At 43.6% G+C, this 25911-nt stretch overlaps 1 protein-coding gene across 2 annotated transcripts in view; it reads right to left on the minus strand.

Annotated features, from left to right (window-relative positions):
• Positions 1 to 25911, minus strand: part of tie1 (tyrosine kinase with immunoglobulin like and EGF like domains 1) — a 65342-nt gene that overhangs the window by 26907 nt on the left and 12524 nt on the right. For both annotated transcript variants that reach the window (XM_033028858.1, XM_033028857.1), the window contains exons 3-12: positions 24810 to 24920; positions 21788 to 21943; positions 17401 to 17532; positions 14251 to 14391; positions 9824 to 9952; positions 8330 to 8475; positions 6126 to 6270; positions 4939 to 5100; positions 1839 to 1976; positions 117 to 404 (exon numbers count right to left, since the gene is read on the minus strand). In XM_033028858.1, coding sequence (XP_032884749.1) covers positions 117 to 404; positions 1839 to 1976; positions 4939 to 5100; positions 6126 to 6270; positions 8330 to 8475; positions 9824 to 9952; positions 14251 to 14391; positions 17401 to 17532; positions 21788 to 21943; positions 24810 to 24920 — 1548 coding nt within the window. The remainder of the gene's footprint in view (positions 1 to 116; positions 405 to 1838; positions 1977 to 4938; positions 5101 to 6125; positions 6271 to 8329; positions 8476 to 9823; positions 9953 to 14250; positions 14392 to 17400; positions 17533 to 21787; positions 21944 to 24809; positions 24921 to 25911) is intronic.

The raw sequence follows: 25911 nt of genomic DNA on the forward strand, positions 1-25911 counted from the left end.
TAAAGAATTAAAATAAAATTAAAAATATAAAAATTTGGTCAAAAGTAGCCAGAAATACAAACAATTTTTTTTTTCAGTTTACAGTGCTGAGGAAAAAATAGATTATTCCAAGTTACCTGCATCCACTTGCATTTTGACTGGGTCAGATGGGGTTCCAAGGCTTCCACAGTGGAATGCTGTGACATACATCTCGTATGTATGGCCAGGCTCCAGGTCTCTAATGTCTGTGGATCGCACGGAGAATGGCTCCACTCTGATCACTTTCTTCACCGAATTCTCAAGGTCAATGACTTGGACGATGAACCCACTTCCATTCTCGTGATCTTTGGAAATATTCCAGCTGATGGAGATGGTGTCCCTCTTCTTGGTCAAGACCCGATCAATCTTTGGCACCATGGTGGGTTCTGAAGAAGGAAATAATAATTAATTTTGATGCACTGTGCACAGGGGAGTTTTGATGTTAAAATGTACAAGATTCTGGGGGGGGGGGGGGGAGAACTCCAGAGGACATAGGTTCAAGATGAAGGGGAACAGATTTTATAGGAATCTGGGGGGTAACTTTTTCACACAAAGGGTGGTGGGTGTATGGAACAAGCTGTCAGATGAGGAGTTGAGGCTGGGACTATCCCAACATTTAAGAAACAGTTAGACAGGGACGGATAGGACAGATTTGGAGGGATTTGGACCAAGGGCAGGCAGGTGAGACTAGTGTTGCTGGGACATTGTTGGCCGGATTGGGAAAGTTGGGTCGAAGGGCCTGTTTCCACACTGTATCACTCTATGACTCTAACTAGGAGTCATAGTTTCTACGTGGGTAGGGGAGTCACCCATTTAGGTCAGAGTGAGGTGGAATCCTTGTCTCTCAGGGGGAGAAAAGTCTGGGTTGGAATTCCCTACCCCAGACATCCATGAAGGCTACTGTGAAATATATTCAAGCCATAATGAGACTGCACTTATTGCAATATGTGCAGTTCTCGGTTGCAATGCCGTAGGGAGGATGTGATTAAGTTGGAGGGGGTGTAGATGAGGTCGGCATGGATGTTGCTGGGACTGGACTTACAAGGAGAGATGTAAAAAACTGGAATTGGTTTCCCAGGAATGAATGAGGCCAAAGAGTGACCTCATCGAGCTATATACAATCACACATAGTCCTTTTCCCAGGGTAGGGGAGTCTAAAACGTTAGAGCATCTGTTTAAGGTGAAATGAGAAAGATGTTAAGTTAAGGGGACTTGGGGGGCAGGGTTGTCCACAGTATATGGAATGAGCCAACAGAGGAAGTTGTAAAGATGGATACAATGTGCAATAGACATTTGGACAGCCACAGTACATGGATAGGAAAGGTTTGGAAGAATATGGGTCAAACGCAGACAAATGGGACTAGCTCGGACTGGTACCTTGTCGGCATGGACAAGTTGGGCCAAAGAGCTTGTTTCCATGCTGTACGACTCTATAAATCTAAGATAGATTGAAGAAAATATTTTGGTGAGTCAAGGATAAATGAGATTGGGTTGCAAAGTGGTGCTGAAGCCAAGATCAGAGTAGTGGTGATCTTATTGAATGGTAGTGTAGACTTGAGGCCTTGTGGCTCTATCTTGCTCCCATTTGATCAGTTCCTGTTATATACATAGTCAGCAAAGCCAGATTTCCAATAAGCAAGAGCATCTCTATGGAAAGTAAGTACATGTATAATTTCACCAGATTGGAAACACAGCATTCCCTAAATTGAAAACCCACCAGATACAGTATGTGGCTGTGTGTGAAAGGAGACCATTCATTTTTTTTTTGGAGATTCATTTGCGACAAATTCCATTCAAATAAAAATTCTGCCTGCATTTACCTGGGCAATCTGTTTCCAAAATGGCATCAGGACCTGGAGGTCCCTCTCCTCCCACTCCGGGGCGAGTCAGCTGGACTCGAACCAGGTAACGTGTCAAAGGCTTCAGGTTCATTAGTGTGATCGGCTCGTTGTTATCAACTGAAATAAAACAGTTGTCAGTTTTAGTCGAGATGCCATTTACCGGATTTAGCTGTAAAACATCCTTTTGTAACTGCATCATTTACCTGTAACTGCATCATTTACCTGTAACTGCATCCTTTACCTGTAACTGCACCCTGTACCTGTAACTGCACCCTGTACCTGTAACTGCATCATTTACCTGTAACTGCATCCTTTACCTGTAACTGCACCCTTTACCTGTAACTGCATCATTTACCTGTAACTACGTCCTTTACCTGTAACTGCACCATTTACCTGTAACTGCATCCTTTACCTGTAACTGCACCCTTTACCTGTAACTGCACCATTTACCTGTAACTGCATCATTTACCTGTAACTGCACCCTTTACCTGTAACTGCATCCTTTACCTGTAACTGCATCCTTTACCTGTAACTGCATCCTTTACCTGTAACTGCACCCTTTACCTGTAACTGCACCCTTTACCTGTAACTGCATCCTTTACCTGTAACTGCACCATTTACCTGTAACTGCATCATTTACCTGTAACTGCATCATTTACCTGTAACTGCACCCTTTACCTGTAACTGCACCCTTTACCTGTAACTGCACCCTTTACCTGTAACTGCACCCTTTACCTGTAACTGCACCCTTTACCTGTAACTGCATCCTTTACCTGTAACTGCACCATTTACCTGTAACTGCATCCTTTACCTGTAACTGCACCATTTACCTGTAACTGCACCCTTTACCTGTAACTGCACCCTTTACCTGTAACTGCACCCTTTACCTGTAACTGCACCCTTTACCTGTAACTGCATCCTTTACCTGTAACTGCACCCTTCACCTGTAACTGCATCCTTTACCTGTAACTGCATCCTTTGGAGAGGATCGATGAGAACTGCCACCTTGGTGGTCACACTTCACCAATACTTAATTCCAATGCAGTGTCCATTGCAGTCCCAGGCTTTTCATTCACAGCCACTCATCACCAAACAGCATGCTATCATTACTGCTGATTAATGCACTCTGAATAGGCTGGATGTTCACAGCCCCAATTATGACATGGCCGGGTTCTCGAAAGGCAATTCCCTATCTGGAAATAGCAAGGGTGGCACAGTGGCGCAGAAAGTGGAGTTGTTGCCTCACATCTCAAGAGAACAGGGTTCGACCCTGACCTCAGTGGAGTTTGTCCGTCCGTGCGGAGTTTGACCCTCCCTGGGACCATGTGGCTTTCCTCTGGGTGCTCTGGTTTCCTCCCACATCCCCAAGATGTGTGTTTAAAGATAAATTGATCTCTATAAATCTCCCCTGGTGCTTAGAGAGTTGATTCCAAAACTGAACATAATACGTCAACTGCGGCCTCACAACATGTTGTACAACATATTGGGCAGCACAGTGGCGCAGCGGTAGAGTTGTAGCCTTGCAGCGCTTGCTGTGCTGGAGACCCAGGTTTGATTCTGATTATGGAGTTTGTACATTCTCCCCATGACCCTGATGGTTTCCTCCAAGATCTTAGGTTTTCTCCCACATTCCAAAGACGTACAGGTTTGTAGGTTAATTGGTTTGGGTTAGTAACTTGGTATAAGTGTAAATTGTCCCTAGTGAGTGTCGGCTTGTGTTAATGTGCGGGGATGGCTGGTTGGTGCGGACTCAGTGGGCGCTGTATCTCTAAACTAAAACTAAACTGTAGCATTACATCCTAACTTCTAATACTCAATACCTCGACTGATGAAGATCAATGTACCGAAAGCCTTCTTGACTACCATTTCTACCTACAACTTTCAATGATCTATGAACCTGTATACCTAGATCTCTCTGCTCTACAACACTCCCCAGGGCCCTGCTATTAACTGTGAAGGTCAGAACCTGGTTTTACTTCACAAAGTGCAACACCTCACACGATCTACATTATTCTCCATTAACCATTTCTCAGCCCACTTGCCCAACTTATCAAGCACCTGCTGCAATTTTTGATAACCGTTTTCATTATCTACGATACCACACACTGTACTGTCATCTGCAAACTTCCTTATCATGCCTTCCACATTCTCGTCCAAATCATTGATATGAACTGCAAAAGGCAATGGGCCTAGCATCGATCCCTGAGGCACACCACAAGTCACAGGCCTCTAATCCAAAAAACAACCTTCAGCCTTCACCCTATCCTTGATTCCATGAAACCAATCTCTATCCACTCAGCTAGCTCTCCCTGGATCCCTTGCGATATAACCATCTAGAGCAGCTTACCATGCGGAACCTTATCAAATGCCTTGCTGAAGACTATGTAGACAATGTCTTACGACTTTGCCCATGTCAACCTTTTTGGTTACTTCTTCAAAAAAAAAAATCAGATTCGTAAGACACCATCTCCCGATTTCAGTCATTAATCTTAATTGGGTAAGGTAATAAGGTTAATTTAATCTCATTGAAAGTTGGACTTGTTTCAGAATTAATGGTCTTCTCTGGTTCCTCAGCATGTCCACTGGAGGGCAGTCAAGTCACCTGTTTCTCTTCTAATGCCAAGACTTTAGACTTTCGAGATGCAGCATGAAAACAGGCCCTTCGGCCCACCGTGTCCATGCCAACCAACGATCACTTTATACACTAGCACTATCCTACACACAAGGGACAATTTACAATTTACAGAAGCCAATTAACCAACAAAGCTGTACATCTTTGGTGTGTGGGAGGAAACCAGAGCACCCATAGAGAGCCCTAGCGGTCAGGGGGAGAACATACAAACTCTGTACAGACAGGACCTGTAGTCAGAATTGAACCTTGATCTCTGGAGCTAAGGCAGCAACTCTACCGCTGCACCAATGTGCCGCCCATTTTAGGACTTCCTGTCCCCATTAGTTTGGTTTCATATCAGTCTTTACCAATTGGTAAGACGATCAAAATGCCAAGATTTACATTTTGCTCATTTTAAGCCATCCCTGAGAGTATTCAGTCAACACTGACTCATTTCAAATGACTCACCTACTATCGTTGACCACTGTGCACCACTATCATTGGGTTTGTAGAGAAGTTTAACAGATTTCACCGGTCCATCTCCAGTGAAGTTCTCACTGTTTGGATTCACTTTTAGCTGCCTGCTTTTCTTTTCTAGGACACTTGGAATATTCACTGGCATTGGAGGCACTGGAAAAAAACAATTATTACTTGTTTGTAAAATAAGAAATAGACAAACAGATGATCCATTGCAACATAGGTTCATAGAGTCATACAGTGCGGAAACAGGCCCTTCGACCCAACTTGCCTACATCATCTAACATGTTCCATCGACCCATCACCTACCTGCGTTTTGCCCATTTCCCTCCAAACCTGCCCTATCCATATACCTGTCTAATTGCTTCTTAAACGTTGCGATTGCCCCTGCCTCAACTACTTCCTCCGGCAGCTCTTTCTTTGCACCCACCAACCTTATTGTGAAAAAGTTACTCTTCAGATTCCTATAAAATCTTTCCCCCTTCACCTTAAACCTATGCTCTCTGGTTCTCGATTCCTCTTCTCTGAGCAAAATGTAAAATGCAGCTAATCCATGAAAATACATTGGGAAAAGCGTGGTCATCAGGGAATGAAGATGGTGGTTGATGAAGAATTGTCTTAAACCCCATTAAGATTTAGGTGGGATATGTTTAAGTTCATTCCACTCAATGCCACATACAAAACCTCCGACACATAGGTCTATGTGCCTATTGCACAAGATCTTTCTCATTGAGGGGCAAGTTCCGAGGTGAGGGTACATTTAGAGAGTCAAAGAGAGAGTATACGATGATAGTTCAAAGTAGCAAAATGGATAACATACAAACATAAGAGTATGCTTCCACTTTGTTTCAGAGTAGGGAAAAGGATATAAAAATTAATGTTCTTTTTCCAAATGTACACAAGGTTGAAGAATTAATGGTACATCTAGAACAACATAGGTACCATCAAATAGCAATTGTTTGTAAAATGATTAAGGATAGAAATTAAATATTATGTGATACTTAACCTTTCAAAGAGATAGACAAAATGGAAAAGGGTGGTTATAGGCTAGAGGTTCAGTGGGATTGGCAAGGATTTGCAGCAACAGTTTTATAACATTTTATCAGATTTAAAAAGGCTCTGCACAACAGCTAAAAGCTGAAGATCGAGTCCCAAAGTTTGAAGCTTTTGGAACTTACCTTTTACAATGACTTTGAATCTCCTAGATTCAGTGCCAGTAGATGTGTTGACTCCACATTCCCAAATGCCTTCATCCTGTGGACTAACCTGCGGTAATTTGAATTCTGAAGTGGTTAAGTTCCCTTGCATGATGGATTTCATTGCCTGAGATGAAAAAAAAACCCATTTCAATTCATTTCTGACATTTGATACAAAGATATCTGTGTTCAAAATAACAGACTTCCAAACAGTAATTAATCCTTGTGTTGGAAGGAATTTGCTGATGCTGGTTTACTCCGAAGATAGACACAAAAAGCTGGAGTAACTCAGCGGGTCAGTCAGCAACTCTGGAGAGAAGGAATGGATGACGTGTCGGGTCGAGACCCTTCTTCAGACCTTTCTTCAATAATTAATGCCTTTTGTACAAAATACCAATGGAGATCTTTCGTGTGCAATGCGAATAAATCTTCAAATTCATAACATTCTGTAGGCAAGGAGCAATTTGAACCTTCTCCCTTTCCTTATTTTGAAGAAATGTATCATGAAGTAAAGAAACACATGTTCACAACCTAACTCAATGTGTTAAACAAAATGCTGGAAGAACTCAACAGGTCAGGCAGTATCTGTGGGGGGGGTGGGGGGGGTAATGGGACAGATGACATTTCGGGTCGGGATCCTTCCCCAGACACAACACCTCATATTTCAAGTGAGTAGCTTACAAACCAGCAGTATGAATGTTGAATTCTCTAATTTTAAGTAACTTCCTCCTACACTCCCATCCCCTCTCCCTCTCCCCTTGACACATTCCTCCCCCAGTTCTCCACATTGTATCCCTGCTCAGTTCACACCTTCCCCAGCCAACAATGGGCCCACCAGGGCACCACCCTGCCTGAGATCAGTTGTGTCTGACCCTGATTGTTCCTGGTCTCCAGAGAGGCTGCCTGACCCACTGAGTTACTCCAGCTTTTTGTGTCTATCTTCGATTTAAACCAGCATCTGCAGTTCCTTCCAACATCCTTTATTAGTGATATTGAATGGGGGGGTTGATATTGGCCAGAACACCAGGGAGAACTCTCTTGCATTTATTCAAAACCCAAATGTAAAATGCTTTACTTGACAGTAGCAGCTAAATGTGACAGACGGACATGAACAGCAGATGTGAGGCGGGGTTCATCCAACAGAGAATCTAACAAGCCGTTTGCCCCTGAGCTGGATCGGTTCCTTTGTTTCAGGAAAGTTCAATACAAAGCCACCAGAGTGTGCTCCTGTGTGTACATTATCCTGCCTTCTTCACCCACTCTGAAAGGCAATTCATTTCTGATTGCAACTATACAGGACCCATGGGAGACCATACCTGGGATATTGTGTCCACATCCTATCCAAGGATGGACATATTTGATACAGAGGAAACATAACAAAGGTTCACCAGATTGATTTCTGCGAAGAACACACTATCCTCTGAGGAGAAATGAAACAGACTGGCTCTACACTCTGTTGTAGAATGAGAGGCGATTTCATTGAAATAAGAATGCTTTGTTTGGTTGGGCACATACATGGCTGACTATTTCCCCGGTTCGGGGTCTAGAATTTTGGGACACAGCCTCAGAATATGGGCTTCACCTCTCAGCACAGGGATGAGAAGAAATATTGACAACCAAAGAGGAAATACTCTACCTAAGAACGTGAAGGAGGCTAGGTCTCACTTTATTTAGAACAGAGAGAAACCAATTTTTGGCTATTAAGGAGTTCGAATGTACAAAGAGGTTTCGGGGGGAAAGGAACTATGAAAGGGATTGAGTGTGACAATTGAACTTAAGACCTGGCACAAGCACAATGGGCTAAATGGCCATCATTTTATGATTCTGTATCACTAAAAGAACGCACTTGTCTTTTACTTTGGTTGTGTAGGGAAGAACTGCAGATGCGGGTTTAAATCGAAGGTGGACACAAACTGCTAGAGTAACTCAGCGGGTCAGGCAGCATCTCTGGAGAGAAGGAATGGATGACGTTTCGGGTCGAGACCCTACTTCAGAGACGCTGAGTTACTCCAGCATTTTGTATCTATCTTCAGTATATACCAGCATTTGCAGTTCCTCTCTACACATCATTACATTGTCGATTCTATTCACACAAAACGCAGTGGCAATCTCTTGGCATATACTTTGAATCCTATATCATGATTGCATCATATGCAAATCCAGGACGTGCTTGTGAGAACACTCACCTTTAGTATCGCACTGGTTGATTTACGGATGTGAATTTCCCCATTGACAGGCAAAGGTATGGCTGTGGCAGAACATCTCATTACCGGGCTTGACTTTAGGTTCAATTCAACTTCGGTAAAAGTGTCCACTATCTTAGGCATGTGATCTTAAGGGAAAGAAATCAGCTGGTTATTACCAAATATTCGTCAATAAATACCAATCTTAGTTAATAAGTCGTTAAAATCCTCCCAAGTACACAAAGTAATATTATGGAGATCGTCACTGTCAAAGAGTCCAGCATTTAGAGGCATAGTGAAATCCAGCATGGAGATAAACTCTTTGGCCTAACTCATCCAAGGCAGTCAAGATGCTCATCTAAGCTAGTCCCATTTGCCCGCATTTGACCCATATCCCCCTAATCCATTCCTCCCAAGTATTTGTCCAAATGTCTTGTAAACTTCATTCTTGTACCTGCCCCTCTGGCCACTCAAGTTCCAATGAAATCTTTTCCTTCACCTTGAACTATACCCTCCAATTCTTGATTTTACAACCATGAATAAAAGCCTGTGTGCATTCACCCTATCCACAGAACCCCTATCATGATTTTATGCACCTCTATAAGGTAAACCCTATGTTTCCTACACTACAAGGAATAAAATCCTAGCCTAACTAACTACAACACAGTCCAAGTCCTGCCAACATCCTTATCAATCTTCTCTACTCATTTTCTAGTTCCCATAGCCAACCAATTTTCTATTCAAGTCAGTACCCTACCCCAAATACCACGTGCTCTAATTTTGCCCACTAATCTCCTATGTGGGACTTTATCAAAGGCTTTCTGAAAGTCCAGGTACACTACTTATCCATTTTCCTAGTTCCATCCTCAAAAAATTCCAGAAGAAATTCTTGTTAAACTTCCTCGCTGTTTATGTCCTCTACAAAATTCTTGGTCAAGAGCTTTGTTAACCAAACCCAAACACTGCCAGGCATACATATTTATTTATATATTTAAATATATATTTATATATTTAAATATATATATATTTTCAGAAAGATTTCATCCCATTGACAAGAATTTATTTCAATATTATCAAGTCAATTATGGAATGGTGAGCACTGATGGGTGAATTAGGATTATTTAATTCTCATATTAATATTGCATGTTTAGTTTTAGTTTTGGCTTGGTTTGACATTGTCACGTGTACAGAGAGGTACAGTGGAAAGCTTTTGTCTGCTTTTATGTGCGGTGAGAACCTCAAACTGAAGCAAAGGGAAACCCATGTTGTGGAAGAAGGTACTCCTTGGAACAAACGGCCAACCATCAGAAGAAAATGAGAACACATATAAATACCAACAAACACACATGCATATATCTATGCCTGCACAAACACACACACACACACACAACAAATACACATCCCTGGAAACACACATGTATACAGATATACAATAAAAGTCAGGTACAGATGTGCATACACATTTCTGTACATGCATATTCACACAATGACTGGTACCTGATTTCTCGCAGTTCAGGCCATGCCATCCTGCAGGGCACTTACACCCATGGAATCGATTACAACTTCTTCCATTTTGACAGTGGCATATCAGCCAACATTCAGGTCCATAGGTGCCAGGGCTACAAACTGAGAACATCATTTAATTAGATCGAGCAATAGACTAATTTGCGGCCTTCAATCACAATTTCTTGGTCACTAAAGATTACTTCCCCATGCATTGAGTACAGTTCCCCAGGTATCAATGGGATTGCTGCGTATGCCTTTTGTTGATGACTCTGCCCGTGTTTCAGCTTGTTTCTGCACCTGCGCACTGCAATATTAAAGCCAGAAATGGCCTGGAAATATATCTGACCTCCTGGCCTTCAGTTGGGCTCACCTCTGAACCAGCGATAGAGCACAAACGACCAGAGCAGAGGAGCCAGACGCACATCACATCCAGTGATCATTTAGAGAAGATTCTTGGATGAAGCAATCAGCTTGTACAAGGCCATTGAGAACTATTTACTCAAGTAAAGAAAGACACAAAGTGCTGGATTAACTCAGTGGGACAGGCAGCATTTCTGGAGAAAAGCGATAGGTGATGTTTCGGGTCAGGGCCCAACTTCAGACTCTGAAGAAGGGTCCTGACCCAAAACTTCACCTATCTTTTTCTCCAGAGATGCTGCCTGACCCGCTTTGTTACTGAGGCACAAAGATGAAAGAGTGAGGAGAGGAAGTTGGTTGCTGGTTGACCAAGGCAGGCGATGGCTGGAGCCTGAATCTAGCCTGAATCAGGCACCGCTCATAACAACTGGAATGATGACTGGACTTAGAAAAATGGCGCCAGAACATGGTACCTTTTGCATGCGGGCTCAGTAGACTATTTCTGTTCGGGGATTGTTCTAATTGTGGATGGCATGGCAATACTCTACTGGACTGTTTGTAAGACAATAATTTCATTGTGCATTTGCACTTTGCACATGTGACAATAAAGCACCATTGTACCATTGTACTGCAGCACTTTGTGAATATCTGGTATAAACCAACATCTGCAGTTTAGTTTAGTTTAGAGATACAGTGCGGAAACTGGCCCTTCGGCCCACTGAGTCCTCCCTGACAACGATCCCTGTATTCAAGCAGCATCTTACACACTGGGGACAATTTACAATTTTTACCAAAGCCAATTAACCTACAAACCTGTACATCTTTGGAATGTGGGAGGAAACCGGAGCACCTGGAGAAAACCCACGTGGTCATGGGGAGAACGTGCAAGCTCCGTTCAGACAGCACCCATAGTCAGGATCAAACCTGGTTTCTCTGGCACGCTAAGACAGATCTCTGCTGCCCAAAATCATTGCATCCAGTCCAATTCTCCTCCACAATTTTATTTTGTTTTGAAATACAGTGCGGAGACAAGCCCTTCAGCCCACTGCGATCGCCCCGGACACCAAACAACAGTTCTTTAATTCTACATTTTGTTTTAGTCAATCAATTCCTTATTGCTGAAACCAGTTGTGCAGATTTTTTGCAATAATTAATTGAATCTAAGATTCAAGATTTTAGCAAATTTGCTGAGTTATTTATTTTGTCTGTTCTCTTTAAATTTGGATCAGAGGTGGTGATTACAGTACAAACACAATCCTGTGTCAAATGATTAACTTTTGGGTTTTTCCATTCCAATGGCCAGTGGAGATCTGTACTTACATTGAAGGAAATCCTACCATTGTTATACAGTTAAAATTTCTCTTTTAAGCGCAGTGATAATACTGGTAAGACCTCCTCACTCTCTCTCCTCTGGAAGGTGAAAATGGCATGGCAGCATATTATATCTCCCTCAGGACATCACTAACGCTTCACAGCCAATTAAGTGCTCTGATCTTGAGTCTCTGTTATAACATTGGGAAATGCATCAGCCAATTTGCCCGTGGCCGCCTTCCACAACCAACAATGTGATACTGTCCAGATCGTGTATTCAAATAATGCTGATTGAGGGAGAAATATTGGCCAGGACACCACTGGGCTTCTTCAAAATTGTGATCCGATCTTTCCTATCCACCTGAGGGAACAGATGTAACTTCAGTTTGACTTCTAACCTGAAAAGCAGATTAACAGTTGTAGCATCTTCACTGAGGCTGAGGAAATTGCCTTTTAAACTAGACTCAGCAGACAGTTTTGGCAAGAATACGCATTGAGGGTGCCAACCGCTTGACAGTTAATCCTCAGACAAGAGTTGGCTGGGATGCCGGGCAGCAGAAGGCCGTGTTCCTGATAGGATGTGTCGCCATTATTCCTACCAAAATCCCACTGAACTAATGTTTGGCCTTCAATCACGACCCTTTCATCTGCCGGCACGGATCATTTCCAGAAGATTTGGACAATATAACTTACTGATTCGTTTTTGCAGGATATTGGCGTTTGTACCGTAGTTTTCCAATTTACTCAATAAATTTGTGTTTCCACACCGGGTTTTGCAGCGACAAGATTGTATTTTGAGAGAGGAAACTTTCTTGACATTTGACCTGGTGGAACAGCCAGATCCTCGGGTTCAAATGTCAGGGAAATCGTAATCGGAGTGCCAAGTGAATGCTTTGCCTGCTCTCAGAACAAGAAGGGTTTCGGGCGGAAACGTTGCCTATTTCCTTCGCTCCATAGATGCTGCTGCACCCACTGAGATTCTCCAGCATTTTTGTGTACCGAGGAACAAGACGGTAAGAGGAGTATCTTACCAATGAGGCAAGATAAAGTATCACTGGCCTTCTGTCCCCATATGCCCCCCCTCTCCATCTCCCCCCCATTGTTTGGTTTGTCAGATGCCCCAGAGGCTGGGAAAGCCTGGTTTTCATAGCACTGTTTGCTGTGCCCCTTACTGCCCGTATCCTTCACCTGGTCAGCATAGGGATGGGGTGTGGCAGCTCAAAATCCTGCCTCATTTTGATGTTAACAGGACAAAATAAGGTTAGGACTAGAGTCATAGAATCATTGTGTCATACAGCCCGAAACAAAGCCCATTCACCCAACTTGATTACGCCGACCAAGAAGTCCCTTTTAAGCATGTCCTATTAACTCATGTTTGGCCCATATCCCTCTAAACCTTTCAATAGACAACAGACAAAATACAATAGGTGCAGGAGTAGGCCATTCAGCCCTCGAGCCTGCACGGCCATTCACTGTGATCGTGGCTGATTATCCACAATCAGTACCCCTGTTCCTGCCTTCTCCCCATATCCCCTGACTCCACTAACTTTAAGAGCTCTATCTAACTCTCTCTTGAAAGCATCCAGAGAATTGGCCTCCACTGCTTTCTGAGGCAGAGAATTCCACAGATTCACAACCCTCTGTGTGAAAAAATGTCATATCCTTGTACCTTTCGAAACCTTGTTGTTGTACCTGTCTCAACTACTCCCTCTGGTAGCTTGATCCATAAACCCCCCACCCCCCGCTGTGTGTGTTTGCCCTCGGATTCCTATCAAACGTTTCCCCTCTTGCTTGAAACCTCTATTCTTGCTTTCCCTATCTTGGGAAAAAGTGTGGATTCACCTTATCTATTGCCTTCATGATTTTCTGCACCTTCCATGAGATCATCCCACACTCCAAGGAATAAAGTCCTACCCCTTTGGCTCAGACCCTTGAGTCCCAGCAATGTGCTCCTAATTCTCTGCATTCTTTCCAGCTTAATGACTTCTTCCCTGCAGCAGGTTGACCAAAACTGAATACAATTCTCCAAGTGCGACCTCACCAACATCTTGGACAATTTAACGTCCTTGTGTTTGTGACAGGGAAAACAAGGGATACTGGTCAGCAATGCATTAGATTAATAATGTCAAAAAACAATAAATACACGCTGATAGACACAAAGTGCTGGAGTAACTCAGCCGGTCAGAATCATCTCTACAGAAAAAGGATAGGTGATATTTTGGGTTGGTACCCGTCTTCAGACCTCAGGTAGTCTGGGAATAATCCCAACCCGATTTGTCACCTATCCCTTTTCTGTAGAGATGCCTTCTAACTTGCTGAGTTACTTCAGCACTTTGTGTCTTTCTTTGGTATAAAGCAGCATCTGCAGTTCTTTGTTTCCACAATAGAGCACGCTATTTTGTTTGTTACAATGCCATACAATTCCAAAACCTCACCTCCCTAATTTTCTTTAAATTCTTAAGTTCTAGGAGCAGAATTAGGCTATTTGGTCCATCAAGTCTATCTGCCATTCAATCATGGCTGATCTATCTTTCCTCTCAATCTCCTGCCTTCTCCCCATAACCCCCTGACAACCTTACTATCAAGAATCTGTCAATCTCCGCCTTAAAAATATCCATTGACTTAGCCTCCACAGCCTTCCGTGGCAATGAATTCCACAGATACTTTTAACTTAACACATCCTGAATCCTTCCACAGCTTAAGAAGCTTCAAGGCACTTCTTTAACATGAATGTTGTTTTCTGCACTTACCTTCATTGCATTTCCTCCCTTGCCAACCTGCAGCACAAGAGCAGCCATAGGGATCGGGCAGACAGAACCTGTAACCACTGCAGGAACTCTGCGATTTACACTCTTCTTGGCAATTGCGACCAAATTTTCCTTCTTCGCAGACTGAAAACAAAATGGTGAGCCGTTAAGATTCAGAAAATGATTATGGCCAAGATAAGCTTCTGTAACATGGACCACAATACTTCTGCAGCCACTCCCTTAACTCCACCATAGACGCTCCCAGCTCAGTCAAACCTTACTGCATCATCTCTAAACCCCCCACCCCACACCTGTTGCAAAAGCATGCTTGGGATTGGTTGGGGAAATGTTGGGTTACACTTATGTTGCAGAGTCTTCCTGCTGCGAATTGTGATTGGTACAAGAGAGGGGCCCCACCAAAGATGTTTCTTTACCTCGTGATAGTGTTTCTTTACTTAACAGAAGTGTTTCCCCCTAAGTGCTTTGTGTTGAAACTATGCTATGTATGATTGGGTTAGGGAACTATCATTCAATGTACTTTGCAGCCCATATTGGTTATTGGCTTGTAAGGGTTGTACCCCCCCCCCTCCCCCCATATATTTTCACGCCAAGGGTCTGTAAGGGTATAAAAGGGTGGGGAGCACATTGGGGTGTACCGAGCTTCTGGGGTTTGTTCTATTTGCGCGAGGCTGTTGGGCTCGAATAAGTAGAGCCAAGGATGGGCCCCGCGGTATTGATATTGGTATAGGTATTGTATTGGTATTGTGTACAATAAAGGAGAGGTGGATTTCCAGTGCTCGTATTCGGTGTTTGACTGAACCAGACTAAGGGGGTAAGTTTTAGACCGGAATCTACACCCTCAGCATTCACTCCTTCAAGTTTCAACAGTGCACACTTGGGTATTCTTGCCTACAGTTTGATTTCCTTATCCTCATAGACTTCAGAAGGTCTAGGGGCGGCACGCACACCCCCATCCACATCAACGGGACGGAGGTGGAACGTGTTTCCAGCTTCAGGTTCCTGGGGGTCAACATCTCCGATGACCTCTCTTGGACCCACAATACCTCAACTCTGGTCAAGAAGGCTCACCAGCGTCTCTTCTTCCTGAGGAGACTGAAGAAGGTCCATCTGTCTCCTCAGATTCTGGTGAACTTCTACCGCTGCACCATCGAGAGCATCCTTACCAACTGTATCACAGTGTGGTATGGCAACTGCTCTGTCTCCGACCGGAAAGCAGAGGGTGGTGAAAATTGCCCAATGCATCACAGGTTCCTCGCTCCCCTCCATTGAGTCTGTCCAAAGCAAGCGTTGTCTGCGAAGGGCGCTCAGCATCGCCAAGGAATGCTCTCACCCCAACCATGGACTGTTTACCCTCCTACCATCCGGGAGGCGCTACAGGTCTCTCCGTTGCTGGACCAGCAGGTCCAGGAACAGCTTCTTCCCTGCGGCTGTCACACTACTCAACACTGTACCTCGGTGATTGCCAGTCACCCCCCTCCCCGGACACTCCTCCCACAGGAAAAACACTATGACTGTATGCATGTAAATAGATTTATTTATTGAAATCATATTCTATGTCGCTCTTCCAGGGAGATGCTAACTGCATTTCGTTGTCTCTGTACTGTACACTGACAATGACAATTAAAGTTGAATCTCAAGTTCAAGTTCAAGTGAGTTTATTGTCATGTGTCCCTGTATAGGACAATGAAATTCTTGCTTTGCTTAAGCACACAGAAAATAGTAGGCATTTACTACAAAACAGATAAATGTGTCCATATACCATGATATAAATATATACACACATGAATAAATAAACTGGTAGTGCAAATAACAGAAAGTGGTTGCTAATAATCAGAGTTTTGTCCGAGCCAGGTTTAATAGCCTGACGGCTGAGGGGAAGTAGCTATTCCTGAACCTGGTTGTTGCAGTCTTCAGGCTCCTGTACCTTCTACCTGAAGGTAGCAGGGAGATGAGTGTGTGGCCAGGATGGTGAGGGTCTTTGATGATACTGCCAGCCTTTTTGAGGCAGCGACTGCGATAAATCCCCTCGATGGAAGGAAGGTCAGAGCCGATGATGGACTGGGCAGTGTTTACGACTTTTTGTAGTCTTTTCCTCTCCAGGGCGCTCAAATTTCCGAACCAAGCCGAATCTGAATCTGAATCTGAATATCTGGCCTTCCATTGATCATCACCGGCATCATCCGAATACACACTATGTCAGGATCATCCTTTGAAACTATGCCAATGTAGCCCATCTGTTATTTCCTTATCCTCAGTGAGTTGACTGTGTACTGTCGGTAGTTCCTTTTCTATTAAAGTTTTCTTTCTTCCTTAACAAACCACCATTTTTCTTGAATGGTGATTGATACTTGTCAGATAATGCATGTTCAGTGTGTAGGTCAGTGTTACTGAAATTAGCACCTGTGGCTGCTACAGGGTGTCTACTGCCTCACCCATGACCTGTGAATGAATTTGACTGAATCATACTGCTTTAGATGGCTTTATTACTCTGTGGTGTCAGTGTCTGAGGCTTAGAATAAGGCAAATAGGCCAGTTAAGGCTTTGGTGACCTTCAGACTATCTTTGATCGGACTTTGCTGGCTTTACCTGGCACTAAACATTATTCCCTTGTCCTGTACTGTAAATGTACTGTAATACACTGTAAGTGTATGGCTCAATTGCAATCATGTCTTGTCTTTCTGCTGACTGGTTAGCACGCAACAAAAGCTTTTCACTGTACCTCGGTGCACGTGACAATAAACTGAACTGAACTGAATGTGTAGGAAGGAACTGCAGATGCTGCTATAAATCGAACATAGACACAAAATGCTGGAGTAACTCAGCGGGACAGGCAGCATCTCTGGAGAGAAGGAGTGGGTGACGTTTCGGGTCGAGACCCTTCTTCTTGAGTCTGAAGAAGGGTCACGACCCAAAACATCACCCATTCCTTCTCATCCAGAGGTGCTGCCTGTCCCGCTGTGTTACTCCAGCATTTTGTGTCTATCTTTGAACTGACCTGAAGTCAGCATACATTGATTTTATTAAAGTAAGGATGCACACCTTCAATATAAAAATTCAGCAAATCAATTCTACATGGATGCCTGATTTATGGAATCATGTTCTGATCAATGTTCAACACTTGTTTCCCCTTACCCAGTTCACAGTTCTCTCCTGTGTATCCTGGACCACAGATACATTCCCCAGTACCTTCGTGACAGATCCCCCCATTCAGGCACTCAGGACAGGTTTTGTCACAAGATGCACCCCATTTTTTATCAGGACACGCTGTAAAACAAAACAAAAGCGTTAGAACAAGATTAAAGCAATATCCAATGACCACTAAGACAATCACAGCTCATGTATCATTGTCCAGCTATTCATCCTGGAAATACGTCAGAATCACAGTGGGTGCAATATTTTTGCTTTGTATCTAATTGTTGCATTTATGGGCTGGATAGAACAACTCATGATCCAGAAAACCATCAATCAAATAAATAAATATGTATGTGTAGGAAAGAACTGCAGATGCTCGTTTAAATCAAAGATAGACACAAAATGTTGGAGGAAATAAGCGGGACAGGCAGTATCTCTGGATAGAAGGAATGGGTGACGTTTTGGGTCAAGACCCTTCTTCAGACTGAAAAGTAAATATGTATCACCTTATTAACATGTCTTCAAAACTGAGAGGCAGGAATTACATATTGATAATTATGGCTAGATGCAGGAAAAAAAAATCCTGACGTTGGGAGAGTCCAGAACCAGGGGTCACAGTTTAAGAATAAGGGGTAGGCCATTTAAGACTGAGATGAGGAGAAACGTTTTCACCCAGAGAGTTGTGAATCTGTGGAAGGCAGTGGAGACCAATTCACTGGATGTTTTCAAGAGAGAGTTAGATTTAGCTCTTAGGGCTAAAGGGATGAAGGGATATGGGGAGAAAGCAGGAACGGAGTACTGATTGTGGATGATCAGCCATGATCATATTGAAAGATGGTGCTGGCTCGAAAGGCCGAATGGCAACTATTTTCTATGTCTGTTTTTATGATAAAAATTGTAGACACAAATGAAATTTAAATAGCTGTGGCAACTTCCATTTATCTTCTGCCCATAATGTAGCAAAACATCCCACAATGCACTATAAGAGAATAATTATGCAAAATTGACGATGACCCACATTAGCAGATGTCAGGGTAGACAACCTAAAATTAGATCAAAGGCACAAGTTTTAAGAAATGTCATATGAACATAATAGCAGGAGTAAGCAACTGAATTCTCCGTCCATTAGTCTGTCAATAAAAGCTTCTCTTTATCCTTCATACTGCCCACATTAGCAGAGTTCTCTATCATCAGCAAACTTGGATATGTGACACTTGATTCCTCTCATCCAAAACACTGATTAGACTAGTGAACATTTGGAACTCCAGCCACAATCCAAGACTTGCCTCATTATTCACAATCTAACAATGACCTATTTATCTCTACTCTTTGTTTTTCGTTCTGATAAATGAATCCTCAATCCACTTGCTTATTTTATGAATAATGCTCCACGCTCCTTTGCCATCTCTTATGTGTTACATTATCAAAGTCTTTCTGAAGGTCCAAAAACATCATGGGAATTGGTTCATTTTTTATCTGTGCTACCAGTGTGATTGTCCACATTAGTCAAAAATTGATTTCCTTTTCACAAATCTATGTTAACTCTCCCCAGCCATTTTATTATTATTTTCTCCAAGCCAGCTCAGTGGCGCAGCAGTAGAGTTGTTGCCTTACAGCACCAGAGACCCGGGTTCGATCCTGACAACGGGTGCTGTCTGTACGGAGTTTGTACCTTCTCCCTGCGACCTCGTGGGATTTCTCCAGGTGCTCCGGTTTCCTCCCACACTCCAAAGACGTACAGGCCTGTAGGTTAGCTGGCCTTGGTAAAATTGCAAAGTGTCCCTAGTGTGTAGAATAGTGCTAGTGTATGGGGTGATCGTTGGTAGGAGCAGACTTGGTGGGCCGAAGGGCCTGTTACCGTGCTGTATCTCTAAAGTCTAAAATCTAAAGTCTACAGCCCAACTACCACTTCCTGAATAATGAATTTCAGCCTTGTCCCTACTGCTGATGTCAGGCTAACTGGTCTATAACTTCTCGTTTCCTCCCATCCTTCCCACATTGGCTGCCTTTCAATTTATAGGAACCATTCTAAAGTAAAACTAATTTTGAAAGATGATAACCAGTGTATCCATTATCTCTCTAGCCACCTCCTCAAAACCAAGGATGGAGATCACCAAGTCTGGGGATTTAGCAGCGTTCTGTCCCATTAATTCTTACATTTCCTACATTTTTACTTCTGTCGGCAACTTTGTATTCCTCATTCTCTCTCAACCTGCATTTCCAATCTGGTAAGCTTTCTGTGTGTTTTCTCCATGAAATCGGACACAAAATATATTTTCATTGCTCTTTACATTTCACGTTAAACACTTTGCACAGTGCTGATCACTCTAAGGAAGGAAATACTTATAAGTGAGGGAATTAACAAAGGTTAATCAGATTGATTACTGGTCTGCTCAATTTGTTTTATGAATGTTAATTAAGTGCCGACACTTAATCTTCGTGATCTTCTCTGTGCTGCTAGTTACAATATTTCAGACCAGTCAAACTTGATTTCCCTTTCCAAATTCCACGTTAATTCCTCCCAGTCCTATTATTATATTCTTCAGCGCCTTGTACAAGGCTTGAAAAGGTAGCTATAGCAATGATGGTTCCTGTGGAGTGCGGGTTATTTTAAAGAACTCATTGAATCGTTCCAAGAACTTCTCATAACCGCTCCAGCACCTGTGAACAACTCGATTATTGCTGACTGAAAATAGCTTTTAAGTAAATTGCAGAATTATAGGATACATAATTATATTATGACACAGTGGTCAGTTTCATAACTAATCAATAGTAACAGCAGTCCGTGCTCTTTAAATAAAACTCCTCATATTAGCGGCCTTACACCCAAAAGAATGAATATAATTTAAAAAATTTCCTCAAAGGCATGCATACAAAAATGGGCATGCCCCACTTCCCCACATTAGTACGGGTGTCAGGGATTATGGGGAGAAGGCAGGTGAATGGGAATGAGAGGGAAAGATAGATCAGCCATGATTGAGTAGACCGATCAAATTGCCTAATTCTGCCCCAATGAACATTGTCTCTTTCGACACCAGCTCAAAAGCTGCATAATCTCAAGATGTGAGTTTTCACTAAAAACTGCAAATGTTAGCAGCAGTTATGGTAATTTTGACTAAATTATTCATAACAAACTAGGCACCACCGGGGGTACCTGAGATCAAAAGAGAAATTATTACAATTGATGATATTTATCCACCCTGTAACTTAATGTTTTAGTGCAGCAATATAATTTGAGGATGCCAGGATAGTTGTTTTAGTAATGAGGGCATTTGTCATGTGTGAGCAGAATTAAGTGTATGATCAGTCACTCAATTCATACCCTGCCTCTTTGTTCAGACTCTAGCACCCTCTCTTGGTGAAAGTGTGAAGAAATGTTCAGCTGCTATTGCTGTGAGATCAGTGGTGGCATGTTGGGTTTCTGTACTACTTAACCTGGAGACTGTTAATTGAGTGTGAATACTGTACTGGTATTAATATAATTAATTTATTTTTGCAAATATAAGCCGTGAGGAAATCAGATTTTATTCTATTCAATCAAAGCCAGAATTTTCAAACAATTAGTTATTAATTTATAGTAAAACATAAAATGCTGGAGTGATTCAACGAGACAGGCAGCATCTCTGGAGGGCCTGGACGGGCCTGGACAACCCGACCCGAAATGTTGTTTGTCCATTCCTTCCACAGATACTGGCTGACCTGCTGAGTAACTCCACCACTTTGTGTTTTACTCACGATTCTAGCATCTGCAGTTCCTGGTGTCTGTCTTAGTTTTTATTTATGTAGATAGCAATTTTCTTTAATGTAAGTTTTTAAGCACCTGAACTTCCATGATACATTCCAGGACGTATTTAATTAACCAAATTGAATTAGACCATAGGAGCAGAATTAGGCCATTCGACCCATCGAGTCTACTCCACCTTTTGATCATGGCTAATCTATTTTCGTTCTTAAACCTTCTCCCTTTGACTCAAGTCCTAATTAAGAACCTACCAATCTTCGCTGTAAAAATACCAAATGTCTTGGCCTCCACAGCTGTCTGTGGCAATGAATTCCACAGATTCACCACCCTCTGGCTGAAGAAATTCCTCCTCATCTCCATTTTAAAGGAACGTACTTTTATTCTGAGTCTGTGCCCTCTGGTTCTAGACTCTCCCGTTACTGTACGCATCCTTTCCACGTTCACTCTATCTAGGCCTTTCATTATTCAGTACGTTTCAATGCTACATCCCCTCATCCTTCCAAACTCCGGCGTGTTCAGGCCCAGAATTCGCTCAACTACCTCAGTAAGATTTGAACTCAGGCTTCTTGATCATCCGTGCCGTTACCATGATGCTCCCAGGCCAGATATACAGCAGCCATTTGCTAGACTCAAGGAGTATCTTACCTCGGACGATAAGCCTGAAGAAGGCCCCATTCAGAAGATTCCCACTGAGAACTGTCGTGCTGTAAACACAGGTGACCGATGGACTGACATTCTCAAACTCCAAGGGCACAGTTCCATTTTTTATTTCATTTGTGTGGATTGTACTGATGTAGCTACCTAAGAATAAAAGATATTGTACACCAGTGAGGCATTCTGTCAAAAATCACACAGAGAAAAAGGCAGCAGGGAACAAGGGACAGAATGGGAAAGACAAATGTACGCAGCTTCAGCAATAGGTTAGAGAATGTAGGACAGAACAGCGCAGAAACTGGCCCTTGGTCCAACGTTGGTGCCAAGTTAAACTGATCTCATCTGCCTGTACATGATACATATCCCTCTATTCCTTGCACTTCCATGCACCCAGCTAAAAACCTCCTAAAGGCCACTATCGTATCTGCCTCTACCGGCAACATGGCAATGCGTTCACGGCTCTCACAACTATGTGTAAAAATAACTTGCCCTGCAAATCTCCGTTAAACTTTCTCCCTCTTACCTTATAGCTATGCTGTTGGATGTTGGACATTTACACCCAGGGAAAAATGTCTAGGCTGTCTATGCCTCGCATAATTTTATATACTTCTATCAAGTTGAGTAGGCTGGGTCTCTATTCCTTGGAGCGCAGGGGGATGAGGGGTGATCTTACATAGGTGTACAAAATCATGCGAGGAATAGATCGGGGAGATGCACAGAGTCTCTTGCCCAGCGAAGGGGTATTGAGGACCAGAGGACATAGGTTCAAGGTGAGGGGGAAAAGATTTAATAGGAATCTGAGGGGTAACTTTTTTTACACAAAAAAAAGGTGGATGTATGGAACAAGCGGCCAGATGAGGTAGTTGAGGCTGGGACAATCCCAACGTTTAAGAAACAGGGACATGGATAGGAACACTGCTCTCTCTCTCCCCATCCCCTCACTCACAAAAGGGCAGAGTCCCCCTGGTCCTCACCCCACTAGCCGGCACATAAATAGTCCTCCGTCAGTTTCGCCACCTCCAACGTGACCCCACCACTCGCCACATCTTCCCATCTCTCCCCCTGTCTGCCTTCCGCAAAGACCGCTCCCTCCTCAACTCCCTTGTCAATTCTTCCCTTCCCTCCTGCTCCACCCCTTCCCCGGGCACTTTCCCTTGCAACCGCAAGAGATGCTACACCTGTCGCTTTACCTCCCCCCTCGACTCCATTCAAGGACCCAAGCACTCGTTCCAAGTGCGACAGAGGTTTACCTGCACCTCCTCCAACCTCATCTATTGCATCCGCTACTCTAGATGTCAGCTGATTTATATCGGTGAGACCAAGCGTAGGCGTGGCGATCGTTTCGTCGAACACCTCCGCTTGGTCCTCACTAACCAACCTGACCTCCCGGTGGCTCAGCACTTCAACTCCTCCTCCCATTCCGTATCCGACCTCTCTATCCTGGGCCTCCTCCACGGCCAGAGTGAGCAACACAGGAAATTGGAGGAACAGCACCTCATATTCCGCCTGGGGAGTCTGCATCATGGTGGCATGAACATTGAATTCTCACAATTCTGTTAACCCTTGCTGTCTCCTCCCCTTCCTACCTCAGCCCTCGGGCTCCTCCTCCTCCTTTTTCCTTTCTTCTCCCCCCCACCCCCTATCAGTCTGAAGAAGAGTTTTGGCCTGAAACATTGCCTATCTCCTTCGCTCCATAGATGCTGCTGCACCCGCTGAGTTTCTCCAGCATTTTTGTGTACCATGGATAGGACAGGTTTGGAGGGATATGGACCAAGTGCAGGCAGGTGGGACTAGTGTAGCTGGGACATGTTGGCCGGTGTGGGCAAGTTGGGCCGAAGGGCCTGTTTCCACACTGTATCACTCAATGACTCTAAGTCTCCCCTCAACATCCGATGTTCCAGAGGTTGAAGATAAATGTCTACAATTCCTGTAGCGTTCCCTCTACCACCCTGGTAATTGATGCAGGGACAATGGGATGCAGGGAGTTGGTCAAAATAGCTGGTCCCTTTTAATTTTAGCATGAGAGATTTGTAAACGAATGATCTAAATTTGTCCACTCATCCCTATTCCCTAGCGTGCAACACTTTCCACGTGTCTCTCAACATTGTTTACTCTCACCCTTCACTACTACACTAATGGGGAGGCACGGTGGCACGGTGGCGCAGCGATAGAGTTGCTGCCTCTCAGCACCAGAGACCCAGTTTCTATCCTGACTACGGGCTCTGTCTGTACGGAGTTTGTACGTTCTCCCCATGACCTGCGTGGGTTTTCTCCAGGAGCTCCGGTTACTTTCCACACTCCAAAGACGTACAGGTTTGTGGGATAATTGGCTTGGTATCATTGTAAAGTGCCCCGGGTGTGTGTAGGATAGTGTTAGTGTACATGGTGACCGCTGGTTGGCATGGACTTGGTGGGCCGAAGGGCCTGTTTCTGTGCTGTATCTCTAAAAATTAAAACTAAAACGAATCACCTTCCAGTCACTCACACATAATGCGCCGCTCATGGGTACATTAAGCTGAGCACCTCTAAATTTTAGTTTAGTTTAATGTGTAGGAAGGAACTGCAGATCCTTGTTTAAATTGAAGAGAGACATAAAAAGCTGGAGTAACTCATCGGGACAGGCAGGATCACTGGAGAGAAGGAATGTGTGACATGTCAGGTGCAGCCCTTTCTTCAGACAGATGTCAGGGCGGTACATAGAAAAGGAAGTGTATAGATAAGGATGTGTGAGGTGTGAAAACAGGACAAAGGGAATGTGGATCAAGGAAAATGTGGAGTAGATCATTGTTAGTTGGGAGAATGTAGCAACAAAGCAAACAGAGATAAAATGTAGTCGGAGACTGTAAGACTGGTCGGAGAACTGGGAAGGGGAAGGGATGGACAGAGAGGGAAAGCACGGGTTAAGTGAAGTCACGTTTAGTTTAGTTTAGAGATACAGCACTGCCAAACCTTTCTACAGGGTACCGTTGTGAAGCTGACAATGAAGCCAGGGAAGAGGTACAAGATCACTCACCGTTACACTTCAACATCACATCCTCGTTCAATACATTCTGCTTCTGCACTTGAAGGAAAGCAGTTTCCCCCTTGCTCACGGTGGTTGTGAGTCTGTTCGGGTAGAAATCGGCTGGAAAATTGGGAACAGAATAACTTTAATACGGGTTCAATGAGTGGAACGTGTACAGAATGACAATTTCCATTTCACGTAACTGTTTTTGAGCACTGCACAACCTACCAAGCAATTCCACTGGAGCATTATCGAAATCGACACAATTACGTACTGAAATGTCAATGCGGATGATAAAAGTTTGGTGAAGAAGTATTGTTTAGAGATACAGAGATACAGCGTGGAAACGCAGCGTGGACCCTTCAGCCCACAGGGTCCACGCCGACCAGCGATCCCCGCACATTAACACCATCCTACACCCACCAGGGACATTTTTTACATTTGCCAAGCCAATTAACCTACAAACCTGTACGTCTTTGGAGTGTGGGAGGAAACCGAAGATCTCGGAGAAAACCCACGCAGGTCACGGGGAGAACGTACAAACGCCGTACAGACAGCACCCATAGTCGGGATCGAACTCGGGTCTCCGGCGCTGCATTCGCTGTAAGGCAGCAACTCTACCACTGCACCACCGTGACCGACCGGTTTCTAAGACAGTTTTAAAGGAGGAGGGAGATATGTTAGCAGAGAGACCAGGAAGAGGATTGCAGCGTTTAGGGCCCCTGATGATTGAAGGTAAGGCTGTTATTGCTGGAATCTGGGAAAGATCAGGAGGCTGCAATGGGAGAAGTGAAGATATCTTGGATGGCTACGGGGCTGAAAGCAATAATAAAGGTTGGGAGGGATTTGAAAACAAAGATAAGGAATTTAAAATCGAGGAGTTGTATAAGTAGAAGCAAATCAGGAAACATTGGGGTCAAGAATGAACAAGAAGGCATAAAGATGTGGTCAGGCAAGGAAATTGTATTTGATATCCCAGCAGGAGTAATTCAATGCTGACAAGTCCATTGGATGTGAGTGAATAAAGAATACAGTATAGCACCAAAGGACTACAGATGCTGGTTTATACCAAAGATAGACTCAAAGCGCTGGAGTAACTCAGCGGGTCAGG

The sequence above is a fragment of the Amblyraja radiata genome, chromosome 10, assembly GCF_010909765.2.
Source record: "Amblyraja radiata isolate CabotCenter1 chromosome 10, sAmbRad1.1.pri, whole genome shotgun sequence".
Lineage (NCBI taxonomy): Eukaryota > Metazoa > Chordata > Chondrichthyes > Rajiformes > Rajidae > Amblyraja > Amblyraja radiata.